General features: G+C 40.9%; 3 protein-coding genes across 3 annotated transcripts; all 3 read right to left on the reverse strand.

Annotated features, from left to right (window-relative positions):
- Positions 1-3,071: 3,071 nt before the first annotated feature.
- Positions 3,072-4,443, reverse strand: LOC137605468 (trace amine-associated receptor 13c-like). The gene is made up of 2 exons (XM_068330171.1): positions 4,271-4,443; positions 3,072-3,888 (listed from the first exon to the last, which is right to left on the reverse strand). The coding sequence occupies exons 1-2, from the start codon at positions 4,441-4,443 to the stop codon at positions 3,072-3,074; spliced, it is 990 nt and encodes a 329-aa protein (XP_068186272.1).
- Positions 4,444-6,339: 1,896 nt separating this feature from the next.
- LOC137605469 (trace amine-associated receptor 13c-like) lies at positions 6,340-7,797 on the reverse strand. Its single transcript, XM_068330172.1, has 3 exons — positions 7,625-7,797; positions 6,576-7,447; positions 6,340-6,449 (listed from the first exon to the last, which is right to left on the reverse strand). Exons 1-3 carry the CDS (start codon positions 7,795-7,797, stop codon positions 6,340-6,342), a joined length of 1,155 nt encoding a protein of 384 aa, XP_068186273.1.
- Positions 7,798-9,621: 1,824 nt separating this feature from the next.
- On the reverse strand, positions 9,622-12,700 carry LOC137605470 (trace amine-associated receptor 13c-like). The gene is made up of 5 exons (XM_068330173.1): positions 12,551-12,700; positions 12,078-12,445; positions 11,820-11,992; positions 10,808-10,973; positions 9,622-10,438 (listed from the first exon to the last, which is right to left on the reverse strand). Exons 1-5 carry the CDS (start codon positions 12,698-12,700, stop codon positions 9,622-9,624), a joined length of 1,674 nt encoding a protein of 557 aa, XP_068186274.1.
- Positions 12,701-15,015: the final 2,315 nt, after the last annotated feature.

The following is a 15,015-nucleotide window of genomic DNA, read 5'->3' on the forward strand; positions in this document are numbered from 1 at the left end:
CTCTCCTTCGTTCTCTCTATCTCTCTCTATCTCTCTCTCTCTCGTTCGTTTTCATGCTCTCTCGCTTTTTCTCTGGCGCTCTCTCTCCCTCCTGTTTGTTCCGTTCTTTCTCTCTCTCCAGTTCATTCTCATGCTCTCTCGCTCCCGGTCGTCCTTGCTCGACCTCTCTCTCTCTCCTGTTCATTCTCGTCCTCTCTCTATCTCTCTCTCTCCTGTTCATTCTCGTCCTCTCTCTATCTCTCTCTCTCCTGTTCATTCTCGTCCTCTCTCTATCTCTCTCTCTCCTGTTCATTCTCGTCCTCTCTCTATCTCTCTCTCTCCTGTTCATTCTCGTCCTCTCTCTATCTCTCTCTCTCCTGTTCATTCTCGTCCTCTCTCTATCTCTCTCTCTCCTGTTCATTCTCGTCCTCTCTCTATCTCTCTCTCTCCTGTTCATTCTCGTCCTCTCTCTATCTCTCTTTTTTTTCATCTTAAACAATATTTTCACTGACGGTCTTCATTTGCTCGATAATCGTTAAAGACGCCAGGACGGCTGTAGTCTAATAATAAATCATCCGCAGTGTTTTTATGTAAAATGCAGACAATAAACAACCTTACTTTTCTTAAATTGATAATCACCATGTCAGTAATCGAAATAATTGTATTAATAACGAATTGATCCACGGACAGGTGTCGGTCCGCGTCCCGGGGCTTTGGGACCACTGCACTAACCCACCACACTACCGATCCGTTCACACTCACACCTTTTCTACGCGCGTATTTGTCTTCGTCATTCAGGAAACAGCCTGAAAAAGGACGGGAGGAGTGGGATTTGAACCTATAATGTCTGTACACCTGCTCAGCGCCTTACCAGGCTGAGCTAACGGACTCCACACATACAAAGTGTGTGTTTGAGAATTTCAAGTTTTCTGAGAAACTTATTTTCAAACTCTGTGGCTCACACAGTAGGAAAATAATAATTTAATTTTTTAATTTTATACACTGTCATAAACCACACACACGACATTTTTAATTTACAGGTGAAGTGTTTGCCGTGTTCCCTCCACCTGACGTACAGTAACACACGTTACCAATGATGAGGCGTTACTCATGCAGACGTGAGAATGAAGCCGGTGCTGCTGTGGGGCGCGGAGTACTGGAATTACATGTTTCTGCACACTTGTCGCAAACGGTTCGAAGCCCCATGGGGCGCCATTCAGACATCACTACCCGTCTTCATACCTCTGATCAATTTAGCACAGCTGTAGTGCATGTTTTTAGAGGTGGGAGAAAAACAGTGAGCCCACCAGAGAGGCCCTCAGTGGGATTTGAACCCAGGATCTCCTGGCATTTAGACTACAAAACCTTATTTTCACAACCTTCATAATTTGACCGTACTAACTTCTCTTGTTTTTTTTGTGAAAAATTTCAAACCCTCTTATTGATTTCAGCCAGTAGATTTAACCCATAACTTCAACACTTTTATACAACAATCTAACAGATTTTGACACTTTATGAATCTCCTCACTTAAAACTTCCTACATGTCTTTATTTGGATGGTAACAATCGTTCAAAAATGATGTAAAAAAATGAAAAACTACCTTTCTCGTGAAATTGAACCAAATATATTTCCTATTCGTTTGATGATTTTACTTTGAGCGACCATCGGACACGAACACATATGGGTGACGCTGCCCTCCTGTGGTCAATGGCCGTATTACATGTTTTAGTTTTCCTCAGTCTTCGTGTCCGAACCCAGACGAGCAATCATTTACTCCACCTTTAGGAAACTGTGAAGAGAAGGGAAAAGGGGGACTACTGCTAGTTAGCATTTTAAGCAGTTTTTCCGATTGTATACAATTAAAATAGTAAGACACGTTAATCTCCATTGCTGATAAAATATTCAGAAATCTCTTGACAGTAAATGTTTGATGCCCTCTTGTGGTCAAAGTGAAGAACTATAAATGACAGAAGGCAAACTTGTTAAGATGAACGAAACGAATTAAAATATTTCCTTAAGCAGGTCATAAAAAACGATATGTGGCTGGTTGGAAGATGGAGAGGATGAGGATCCGCTACCCGATGCCCTGCTGCCCCCGAACGGCCTTGGCGCAGCCAATCAGGAGACGGAACAGGTGCATTCCCCCAATCACCGTCGGGCGATGGCACAGGCTAATCTGCATACCACAATGAGCATCCAGAAAACAGGGAGAAAGGGAACAAACCCAACACACAAGACACCAGTCGTCACACCCCCATACCCAAGATTTAAACATTCCCCTATAACGTTTAATTTCTACTGAACAAAAGATCACCTTGAAAGAGCTTCAACAATGACGGTATCTGTACCCTTCTAATGGGAGATCTGCACATTAAAATCCTGCAAAAGAAGAGACCAGCGCATGAGCCAATGGTTAGAGTTACGCATATGTGACAGAAACACCAAGGGGTCATGGTCTGTGAACACTTGGACCGGAGCCTAGGTAAACTTCAAAATGCTGTAACGTAAAGTAAGAGGGCTAGAGCTTCCTTCTCGACGGTGCTGTAGTTTAGCAGATGTAGAATTGAATTTTTGAATTTTTGAAAATTTTGAATTGAATTTTCTCAAGAAGTAGCTGACAGGATGGTCGATAGCCTGTCCATGTTCCTGCAGAAGTTCAGCACCCTCATTTAATGTAGCCATAAACAACTCACGCACTGTTTGAAGAGTGTCCAGAGTCAAAATTACTGTCAAATTGTTCATTGTTATTTAAAGTTTAAACATTAACTTAAATGTTTGACAACGTTCTATCACTTTCATTGAACTTGCATATTTCATCCAGGGTTCATTCATTACAAAATGTAAAGCAGTGAAGTTGTGAAAGCTATACTACCTAAAGTTTAGCCTCTAATCTACATTATTCTCATAATTTTACCCATTTTGTTTTGTTAATCAAATTAAATCAATAATATAGTACTTTATTAATCAAGAATATTAATGGAACTTGCAGTGAATAAATGTCAATATCTTGTAAACAGGATGGGTTGTTTTGCACTAGTCTTGTACATTTGAAAATAAACATGTTTTTAAAATCCCTGTGATATTTGAATGCCTATGGTATGCTGGCATCACAGGAGTTCGGTTGGAGGATCTTAAGGGTAACAATGAGTTTTATTGATCCCCTAAACCAGGGATAGAATAAAGCATAGACCACTGGATTTAAACAAGAGTTACAATAAAGTAGCCAGAGAAAAAACACTGAAAATTCATCACTGGATGAATTATCTTCACCTGCAAAAGATGGATAGTAATACGGACAAAAACATATCAGAAATACAAGCACAACAATACCAAGAGTTCTGGCTGCTTTTCTCTCAGACTTCTTAGTGACACAAACTGAACGCTGTTGTGTAACAGAGGTAACATGAGACCTCATGGCTCGGGCCTGAGACACAGCCACCACAAAAACTCTCATGTACAAAACTATAATTACAGTAACGGGGCCAACAAAGGTCACCAGGATATCAACAGCTCCATTTATGAAGGTAATTACAACAATACACTCTCCATAACAGGAATTATACCTTTCTGGATTTTTCAGGAAGTCCATCAGTATCACACCATTATAGAACACAGAACAGGCCCAACACAGACCAACACAGAGTTCAACTCTTCTTACAGTGACTTTTCTGGAGTAACACAAAGGGTCACAAATGGCCACATATCGGTCAACTGATATGAGCACCATGTTTCCTACAGAGGCAGATGTAAGGATAAAAGAAACATAGTCAAACAGTCCACATAACAGATTCCCCCAAAACCAGCAGCCCCCTGTGTGGAGGATTTGAATCGGCATCATCAGGAATCCAACAAAGAAATCTGAGACAGCCAGGGAGAGGAGGAGGAGGTTGGTTGGTGTGTGGAGCTGCCTGGAGAAAAAGGATATTATCATGGTAGAACAAGCAGAAATCAGTCAACATATTTTCATATATAATATTATATTAAATGTGTTATAAAATGGCATGTAATAAGAATAGTATTATTAATTCTTATAGTGCTCATTAAAAAGGTGAACATCAATGACAATAACATCAATAAGTACAGGTATTTATTAGTAATCACTGAATAGACAATACTAGCAGTACTATGCAAATAGGTTCAATGCAATGCAGTAGATGTGATCTGCTCAAAACAATTATCTTCCTAAAGTGCCTGAATATAACAGTGCAAATGTCTTAAAAGACCTTGCCATATATTAAAAAGTGTCATGTGACTAGAATTAAATAGTTTGTAATATTTGTGAGTTTGTACTTGAAGTGGGAGATAGAGATTATGACCAGCAGGTTTAGAATCATAGTCAGCACAGAGATACAAGACAGCATGCTGTAAAGGACAATGATCTCAACACGATTCTGCACTGGCTTCCTACAGGAGGTGTTGACTAGTTGTGGAAAGCAGAGTTCAAATTCTTCAATGACTGTCATGATCAGAGAGAGGAAAGGAGATGAGAAGCTCCTGAGCTCTGAGTCTTCAGATGTCATAAAGCTAAAATATCTCCCTCCTCCTGTCCTCCCAGAACAATATCTTTGTCATGTGATGAACTTACCCTGATGCAGGGGTGGCTCTAGGGTCAGACCCTTGGGGGGTTCAACCCCCAGACGGAGGCCAAACGTTTGTACATGCAGTTTTTATTGTCACGATTGCACCAGGTAGACTGAAAGTGTGCATGGCAGAGAATTGTGCTAACAAAACCCTGGCACATAAGACATTTCTTAATTTCACCAATCCATCACACTCATAATTTGTGCAGCACTGTACAGTAGATGTTACAGAATGAAGTCAGTTAGTGTTTTTAAATGTACATAATTGCATTGCTATACGTACGTCAACTGAAGGGAAATCCAGATCAATCACCTAATCGATTACTGTTTTGCAACTGCAACAATCTTAACTTCAGTATCTACCTTTTAATAATATGGGACAGATAATGGTAACATTGGGTTGCATAACATTGCAATAATGTTAAAATTTTTAGCATAAATACTAATGGGGTTTTTGTAGTTAATGCAGCCAGCTGGTAACATTGGTAACATAAATATGACCTGGCTCTCAACTGCAAGACAGTATTTCCTACTACTGATGGATTAGTGTCTGTATGCTATTTTTTAAGGTATTAAATCGTCATTAAACATATCTCTGCTTCTTTATGGGGTTGAAACTCGATGTTGGTGTCATTGGAAAACTAAAACCTATAACCAACGGTTATAATCACACCGGAAAAGGAGAACTTTTATCTGTTGTAAGCATTTCCCTTGAGACTGAGAGACTTCTTAGACTAAAAGATATAAGGAGGAGCTGGGTGCCAAAGTCACATGTTTGTCCAGAACAGAGAGAGAACATCTACCAAGGTGTTCTGTGGCTTGTTTTACCTGTTTGCAGCATCCACCTTGGTGTTTTTTGGGAGGCAAGGTGAGCCCAATATGTTCCTGATGTCCCTGAGTGCAGCTGGTGTTAGAGAGGAGGATACAGAAGATATGGATACATGGAACAGGATGACACACTGTGGCGACCCCTAACAGGACAAACTGAAAGGAAGAAAACAAGGTCCTACTATTGAATGAATATGTGCCACAGCACACAACAGCATACAGGAAAACACTGGTCAGGTGTTTCATGTCTTCCATTACTCTCCAAGCTTGATTACAAAAACACTGATGACCCAGCATACCCGATCTGATTCAGGTGAGAGCGGAGATATCTGTCCTCCTCCAGTCAGAATTGAAGAAGATTCTTGGATAAAAACTGGAACTTCTCGACAAAAATGCATTTGCTGAAGATCACACTTTGTGGATGAGAATTTCTTTACATGTCAGACTAACGGTGAAGAGCAGCGGTCTCCAACCTTTTTTGCGCCATGGACCGGTTTCATCTAAGACAGTATTTTCACGGACCGGCCTTCATTTGCTCCATTATCCTTAATAACACCAGGACGGCTGTAGTATAATAATAAATCATCCACAGTGGTTTTATGTCAAATGCAGACATCAACAGACAACAAACAACCTTTTTTTTCTCCATAAAATGATAATCAACATCTCTGTGAACTCAATAATTCCAAGAAATAATTATATTAAAAAACTCGATTCAAGTGACTGTAATGATGAGGTTTATTTTGAAGTATGACAACTTATAATCAGTGCATTCAACGTAGGAGAAATACTGATAATTTCCAATAAAAAGGTTAACAAGTCAATCAAATAATAATATTAATAATGAGAAATGGCGGTTGGGGACTGCTGATCGAGGGGTAATGAGAGACAATGACACCTAAAGTGTGTTCCGGACATTTGGTCTACTCCGTAGTTTTGTTTTGTTTGCGGTCACTGCAGAAAATCCCTCTTTACACAAATAGGAGATGGACACGCAAGCAGGGTTTTCACTGCTTTATAGGCGATCTCAGGATATTCTGCCTTGACTTTAATCCAGAACGCTGGCGCAGTTATAGACGCTTAGCTTAGGGGTAATGTCTGGCAAGCCATTTTTCAAAATAAGACATCTTTAGACTGATAATTAATAAAAAACCCAAAAAATTCAAACGTTCTGTGCCACTCGGTACCCAATGGCCCGGGACCCAGTACTGGGTCATGACCCGGTGGTTGAGGACCGCTGGTCTGGAGCATGTTGGTGTCACATGAATCAGCATGCAGAACCTTAAGTGTCACAATCAGTTTGATGGATTTTCTGAACCAGGAATAAAACAAGGCATAGATCAGAGGATTTAGACAAGAGTTAAAATAGAAGAGAGTTATAACGAAGACGGAAGATGTAGCATTGAGCATGGAGTCCTGACCAGACAGCACAATACAAAAATAAGGGCACACGCATATTAGAAACACAACTACAACAACTCCAAGAGTAATGGCTGCTTTCATCTCTGATTTCTTAGCAGTTCCTTTTGTTGAACACTTGATGGTAACAGATGTAATGTGAGACCTCATGGCTCGAGCCTGAGACACAGCCACCACAAACACTCTCATGTACAGAACTACAATGATAGTAACAGGAATAATAAAGGATAGCAACAGATCAGCAACTCGAGAAATATAATCAATACCAATAACACACTGTCCAATACAGGTGTTATACCTGCCTGGTTGTTGCAGGTTATCCTTCAGAATCAGACAATGAACAAGAACAGGAAACATCCAACACAGACAAACACAGATATTAGCTCTTTCTACAGTGACTTTGGTAGAATAATGTAAAGGGTCACAAATAGCCACATATCGGTCAACTGATATGAGAACCATGGTTCCTATTGAGGCAGAGGTAATGATAATGCCCACAGTAGAAAACACAACACAGAGGATATCCCCTGAAAAACAGCAACCATCAATGAGGAAAGTTTGAAACCACATGCATAGACCCACGATGCAATCTGACACAGCCAGAGAGAGGAGGAGGAGGTTGGTGGGGGTGTGGAGCTGCCTGGAGAGAAAAGAGTGAAATAAAGTTATCATTATTTACAATATTATCTAATATGTAAAAAAGTCATAACTGAAAAAGAAAGGCATAATTTCGAACATGAATCTCTCACATCCTTATATTCTACCATTTTATTCTGAACAGCTGCCATTTTCAAAAAGTGATAAAATATTTGCCTACTTGAAGTGTGAGATGGAGATGATGACCAGCATGTTGAGAATCACAGTCACAATAGAGATGAAGGACATTGTGATATAGGAGAGTAAGGGTTCATAGTAAGGAAGAAGGACCTTCCTACAGGAGGAGTTGAGGAGCTGTGGAAAGCAAAATTCATCTTCAACCAAGGATGACATCATCAGGAAGAGATGACAAGCTGCGTAGTTCTGGCAGCTTTCTGCCTGCAGGTCTATATATGCTAACTCATATATTTCTAACTTGTCTACGCCCTATTTACTTCCAGTGACAGTTTTCATTAATAGTTACTTGCGACCTGTCCTTCAATTATATCTTTTTTTTGTTTTTTCAGGAAAACCTGCGTGTGATGTTTTACTTCATGAACAAACTCTCAGATAAATTCTGAGAGTTACTGAACATACTCATGTAGTTGTGCCAGACTCTGGAGAACATAATCTGGAGTCCAGAGGAAACCCCTGCTCCTTTAATGACTGGCGATGCTATAACTGAATAAGAAAGTTACTCTGTCAGAGTAACTCAACATAAGTTAATAATGTTCAAAAGGTTTTAATAGATTGGACCAGTTGAGGGCAATGTTTTGCTAAATAAACAGATGTTAAATGAATGACTAAAAGGTCAAATATATACAAAAATTGACCTTTTTTGGTAGGACTATCTGCAAAATTGGGCAGTACACACTTCAACCATGGAGGGGTTGTGGAGGGTCCAGAGACTATTTGGAGACACAGAAGTTAAAAAAAAACTAATCCAGGGAGACAAAGCTCAACACAATTGATGGGAATGAAAAGCGACAGAGCAAATACCCCACATATTTGCACTGTGTGGATGGCTAACAGGATTACTGTCTGTTTGCTCACTTACAACTCTATTAGGCTTCAAGTGAATGGGCCAACAAAAGATCAGGGAAATTTTGTAATGGTCCAAAAACAGTAATCGTCAAGAGGCCCTGTCCTTCCAAAGTTTGCATCCAGCAAAGCTCAATGCATTGTCAGTAAATATTCTCACATTTCGAGAGTATTCACAGCTCCAAACCAACCATACGTTTTTTGTACAAGATTATATATATATTATATATATTATAAACACACACACACACACACAATACCATGCAAGTATGGTATCACGTGACTACCTACTAAAAATCCACTATGTAGTGAAGCCGGGCATCTTGACGCGTGAATATGCGAGGGATTACTGTACATATATGTATGCAGGGAGAGATTTTTTGATTTTTAAAATCACATTTATTCATAAAAGCCAAATTACAAGATAATCACGTTGACGCAAAATCCAAAAGAGATTCACGCAAAGAGGAATTCACATCTCAAAAATAATCAATGGTAGGATTTTCAATAGTATGTGTTTCCTGAATATTTCCAGAAGGGCCTCAAAATTGAGATTCAAATCATTGCTTTTGATCACAAGAAGAGAGGAAACGTGCGTGTGCATGCACGCGCTATGTAGCAGTAAAAATATGTGTGTGTGACTGGCCAATTGGACGTAACTCTCCTAACTAAGAGAAGACTGCTTTTACTACCCCTGTAGATTTGTTTGACTTTATCTGGATGTCGCTTAGATTATGTAATGAACTTTCGCATTAGCCCAGCGGGTAATGCAAAAATGTTCTGAACCTGTAGAAAATGATCCTTTCATTACCTGTTATGATTCTAACAGCTCCTATTGCCAAAGTTTTTTATCTGCGGATTGTTAAAAATAGTGATTTTAGACTGTTACTCAAAGTTTTTGTTCATTTGCATGAGTCCCAACTTTTGAAATTTTTAATTGACATTAGAGAATCAAGAATGAACAAAAACATGATGTTGCTATTGATTGTCTTGCTACCATTACAATTGGAAGATACATCAGAAACAACCTGCTGTTTATACGCTTGACAGGAGTTACATAATTCTCACAACCTAATAAAGAGTATATTCTTTTGTATCTGGACATCATTTTATCAGTCATACTATACACTGTACATGTCACAATATGTTTATATGACAAGAGTTTGGTTGCAGGATCTGAAGGGTAACAATGAGTTTCATAGATCTCCTAAACCAGGGATAGAATAAAGCATAGACCATTGGATTTAAACAAGAGTTACAATAAAGTAGCCAGAGAAAAAACACTGAAAATTCATCACTGGATGAATTATCTTCACCTGCAAAAGATGGATAGTAATACGGACAAAAACATATCAGAAATACAAGCACAACAATACCAAGAGTTCTGGCTGCTTTTATCTCAGACTTCTTAGTGACACAAACTGAACGCTGTTGTGTAACAGAGGTAACATGAGACCTCATGGCTCGGGCCTGAGACACAGCCACCACAAAAACTCTCATGTACAAAATTATGATTACAGTAACGGGGGCGATAAAGGTCACCAGGATATCAACAGATCCATTTATGACGGATATTATAACAACACACTCTCCATAACAGGTATTATATCTGTCTGGATGTTTAAGGAAGTCAATCAGTATCACACCACTATAGAACACAGAACAGGCCCAACACAGACCAACACAGAGTTGAACTCTTTTTACAGTGACTTTTCTGGAGTAACACAAAGGGTCACAAATGGCCACATATCGGTCAACTGATATTAGCACCATGTTTCCTACTGATGCAGAGGTAAGGATGAAAGAGGAGTAATATAACATTACACACATCACAGTCCCAAAAAACCAGCAGCCCCCTGTCTGGAGAATTTGAATCGGCATCAACAGGAGTCCAACAAGGAAATCTGAGACAGCCAGGGAGAGGAGGAGGAGATTGGTTGGTGTGTGGAGTTGCCTAGAGAAAAAGGATATCATCATGATAGCGCAAGTAGCAATCAGTTCATCCATTGTCATACATAATGATCTAATATAAAAATATATTAAAAAAATGTTTTTGAATAGAATACGCAATAATTTTATTAATGCCAGAAAGTTGTCATTAAAGATTTAGATCCTATGTAATCATATTCTATTATGTCTTTCATGTCAAAATAGTAGTGCTACACAATTATGTTCAATACTAAGCAATGGATCAAAACCAAATATCTTCTTAAAGCACGTTAATATAACAGTAAACTGATTGTCTATACAGTCTTTCTCATATAATTAAAAGCTCGATATACAAACTATTTATTAACAGTTTGTTACTCTTGTGCGTTTGTACTTGAAGTGGGAGATAGAGATGATGACCAGCAGGTTGAGAATAATAGTCAGCACAGAGATACAAGGTAGCAGGCTGTAAAGGAAAATGATCTCAAGATGATTCTGCACTGGCTTTCTGCAGGAGGTGTTGAGCAGTTGTGGAAAGCAGAGTTCAAATTCTTCAATGACTGTCATGATCAGAGAGAAGAAAAGAGATGAGAAGCATGAGCTCTGAGATGTCAGACTGAAGCCGACTGTCATAAAGCTGAACCATCGAGGACAATCCCTGTGTCATGTGATGCAATATACCTACCTCCTAATGATGATGCAATCAGTGATGCCTCTAGGATCAGACCATTAGGAGAAGGGGTTCAATCCTTAGATGAAGGTCAGATATTTGTCCATCTATCCATCCATCCATCTTCAACCACTTATTCGGGGCCGGGTCGCGGGGGCAACAGTCCCAGGAGGGATGCTCATACATCCCTCTCCCCAGACACCTCCTCCAGCTCCTCCGGGGGGAGCCCAAGGCATTCTTAGGCCAGCTGAGCCATAGTCCCTCTAGCATGATCCTAGGTCTTCCCTGAGGTCTCCTACCGGCAGGACATGCCTGGAACAGGAGGCATCCAGAACAAATGCCCGAGCCACCTTAACTGGCTCCGCTCAAGGTGGATGAGCAGTGGCTCCACTGTGAGCTCCTCCCCGATGATGAGCTCCTCACTCTATCTCTAAGGGTGCGCCCAGCCACTCTACAGCAGAAACTCATTTCAGCTGCTTATATCCGGGATATGTCCTTTCGGTCATGACCCAAAGCTCGTGGCAATAGGTGAGAGCAAGAACGTCGATTGACCGGCAAATCGAGCGCTTCGTCTTGCGACTCAGCTCCTTCTTCACCACGACAGACCTATACAGCGACCGCATCACTGCAGAAGCTGCACCGATACACCTGTCAATCTCACGTTCCATCCTTCCCTCACTCGTGAACAAGACCCCAAGATACTAAAACTCCTCAACTTGGGGCAAAGACTCTCCACCGACATGAAGAGGGCACACCACCCTTTTCCGGTCGAGAACCATGGCCTCGGATTTAGAGGTGCTAATCCTCATCCCACTGGCGTCACACTCATTTGCAAACCGTCCCAGTGCACGCTGAAGGTCAAGGTCTGCAAACCGGACTCCCTCCAGAACCTGACTGCGCCTAGAAATTCTGTCCATAAAGATCATGAACAGAACTGGATATAGAGGGCAGCCCTGCCAAAGTCCAACATGCACCTGGAACAGGTCTAACTTACTGCCAGCAACGCAAACCAAGCTCTGGGATCAGTCGTACAGGGACCGGACAGCCCTCAGCAAAGGGCCCCGAACCCCATACTCCCAAACCACGCCCCACAAGATACCCAAGGGACACGATCGAATGCCGTCTCCAGATCCACAAAACACATGTGGACTGTTTAGGCAAACTCCCATGAACCCTCGAGCACTCAATGGAGAGTGTGGAGCTGGTCCCGTGTTCGGCGACCAGGACAATAACCGCTTTGTTCCTCCTGAATCTGCGTTTCGACTCTCGGTCTAATCCTCCTCTCCAGAACCCTGGAATAGACTTTCCCCATGAGGCTGAGGAGTGTGATCCCTTGTAAATGGAATACACCTTCCTGTTCCCCTTTTTGAAAAGAGGGACCACTGCACTGGTCTGTCAATCCAAAGGTACTGTCCCCAACTGCCATGTGATGTTACAAAAACATGTCAACCATGAGAGTCCCTGCACATCCAGAGACTTGAGGTAATCGGGGTGAATCTCATCCACCCCTGGTGCTTTACCACCAAGGAGTTTGGCAACTACCCCAGTGACTCCAGCTTGGGTGATGGACGAGTCCACCTCTGAGACCTCAGCCTCTGCTTCCTCTATGTAACACATGGTAGCGGAATTGAGGAGATTCCAAAGTATTCTTTCCACCGCCCGACAATATCCTCAGTCGAGGTCAGCAGCTCTCTGCCTCTACTGTAAACAGTGTTGGCTGTGCCCCTTCTGAGGTGCCTAAGATAAGCTCTCCCGGAGGTGGGAGTTGAACACCTCACTGACAGAGGCTTCTGCCAGATGTTGCCAACAGACTCTCAAGACATGTTTGGGCCTGCCAAGTCTGTCGGGCCCCCTGCTCTGCCAGGGGATCCAGCTCACCACCAGGTGGTGATCGGTTGATAGCTCTGCCCCTCTCTTCACCAGAGTGTCCAACATGGCCGGAGGTCTGATGATACGACAACGAAGTCGATCATCAAACTCTGGGCCTGGGCTGTCCTGGTGCCATGTGCACTTATGGACATCCCTGTGGTTGAACAAGGTGTTCGTTATGGACAAACTGACTAGCACAAAAGTCTAATAACAGCACACCATTGGTGTTCAGATCAGGGAGGCTGTTCATCCCAATCACCCCTTTCCAGAGGCCTGTACCATAAAGCTGGATTACAGCTTAGCGAGATAACTTCAGGTTTAACCCTGGCTTTTTGGTACCATAAAGGTGGCTTACTTTCTATCGGGCTACATTGTCGTGGTAACCTATGCTGAACACCTAACCTGCTCTGGAACAGAATAAGTTCAGGATAAGATCTCAGACCTACTGACCAATCAGTTTTCTTGAAAATGGCCTGTCCGTTTTATGAGAACCCTGTGGATCTTGGTGCACAGTAGGGGTGGGCGATACTGGGAATTTTGGTATTGATCCGATACCAAGTAAATACAGGGTAGTACACGATACCGATACGATACCGATACTTTTTGACCCCCCCCCCCCGAGTTAGGTTATTATAATTGTGATAAACACAGCACAAATATTTTAGGCAATAAAAATGTTTAATGTTTTAATAAATAACTACAATGCACACTTTAACAGTATAAAAAAATAAAATACTTCTACTACAATAACTGTTTCAACAAAAGTCAAGAGAGTCAAACCAAAAAAAAAGCAGCAATGTAACGTAATGTTACTTCGGGAATTAAAGTTTCTTTAGCACTTTAATGTACATGGTTCACAGTAAGTTAGAGATTATGAGAGACTCATTTTTGGGGTAATATTACACTAATGAAAATGGTGTTTCGTCTCATTCACTAGATAACTGTTATTTATGTCATTACAATTCAGACCAAATAGGAAAGCAGTCACATAAATAAGAATATCAATAACATATTGTGAACCTTGTATTTTTATCTGATTACTTTAGTAATAGAATTAATCAATAGATTAATCGATTCTTTGGGTAATGGATAGCTGTAGCCCTTCGTAAACAAGATTTTTTTCAACTTGGTGAACATATAACCATTGAACCAATCTCCTAAAATTGATACCCGATTACATTGTGAAAAACAGATTACGTGGGTATTGTTGATTTTTTTGGCTGAAAAGCTTCTGCCAGAGTCCATTGTCTCTGTGCGGAGGATGCAGAAGGCCAGTGGCCAGGTAGGGGGAGGGGCTACAGGTGTGCCAGAGTCACTCAGGCAGAGACTCAGAGAGTAGCAGGGGGAGCTGGGCGAGAGAGAGAGGGGAGAGCGCTGTTTGCACAGAGAAGCGGCGCTTTGAGGAAATTGGTGGAGGAGCGAAGTATCGATCACAGGACAATAGTATCGATCCGATCCAGGTACTTGCTTAGTATCAATAATATCGATATTTGGATTGATCCGCCCACCCCTAGCGATTGGTCGCATGCAGCAAACTCCGCCCCATTTTATTTATTTTAAAAATAAAATAAATGAAATGAAATAAATAAATAAATGATGCCTGACTCTCATAAATCAAGCATAAACCAGTATTAACTACTACTGCTGGCTTAATCTGGGTTTGTTATTTTTCTAAAGCTTATCTCTGATTCTAGTACTAGAAACATGTTATTCACCTAAACCACCCATGGATGCATTTAAAATTACCACGGTGACTGAACATGTTGGTTTTTCATATATACACACATATATATACACACATATACTAATATATATATATATATATATACACAAATATATATAAATATATATATATACACACAGTAATATTTTATATATATATAATATATACTAATATTTTATTATATATATATTATATATAAATAATCACACACACACACACACACACACACACACACACACACACACACACACACACACACACACACACACACACACACACACACACACACACACACACACAAAAACACCATGGAAACTATGCCTGGAAATAACACCTATCA

Source organism: Antennarius striatus, chromosome 12 (genome assembly GCF_040054535.1).
Source record: "Antennarius striatus isolate MH-2024 chromosome 12, ASM4005453v1, whole genome shotgun sequence".
NCBI lineage: Eukaryota > Metazoa > Chordata > Actinopteri > Lophiiformes > Antennariidae > Antennarius > Antennarius striatus.

Excerpts from the sequence above, each read along its gene's own strand:
- LOC137605468 (XM_068330171.1), bottom strand. The coding sequence starts at position 4,443 with ATGACAGTCATTGAAGAATTTGAACTCTGCTTTCCACAACTAGTCAAC. Across the intron at positions 3,889-4,270 it reads ATCTCTATCTCCCACTTCAA|GCAGCTCCACACACCAACCA; the intron begins GTACAAACTCAC and ends CTTTTTCTCCAG.
- LOC137605469 (XM_068330172.1), bottom strand. The coding sequence starts at position 7,797 with ATGTCATCCTTGGTTGAAGATGAATTTTGCTTTCCACAGCTCCTCAAC. Across the intron at positions 7,448-7,624 it reads ATCTCCATCTCACACTTCAA|GCAGCTCCACACCCCCACCA; the intron begins GTAGGCAAATAT and ends TTTTCTCTCCAG. Across the intron at positions 6,450-6,575 it reads ACTGGGTCCCGGGCCATTGG|CGTTCTGGATTAAAGTCAAG; the intron begins GTACCGAGTGGC and ends TAACTGCGCCAG.
- LOC137605470 (XM_068330173.1), bottom strand. The coding sequence starts at position 12,700 with ATGTGTTACATAGAGGAAGCAGAGGCTGAGGTCTCAGAGGTGGACTCG. Across the intron at positions 12,446-12,550 it reads ATTACCTCAAGTCTCTGGAT|GGGAACAGGAAGGTGTATTC; the intron begins GTGCAGGGACTC and ends CTTTTCAAAAAG. Across the intron at positions 10,439-10,807 it reads ATCTCTATCTCCCACTTCAA|GCAACTCCACACACCAACCA; the intron begins GTACAAACGCAC and ends CTTTTTCTCTAG.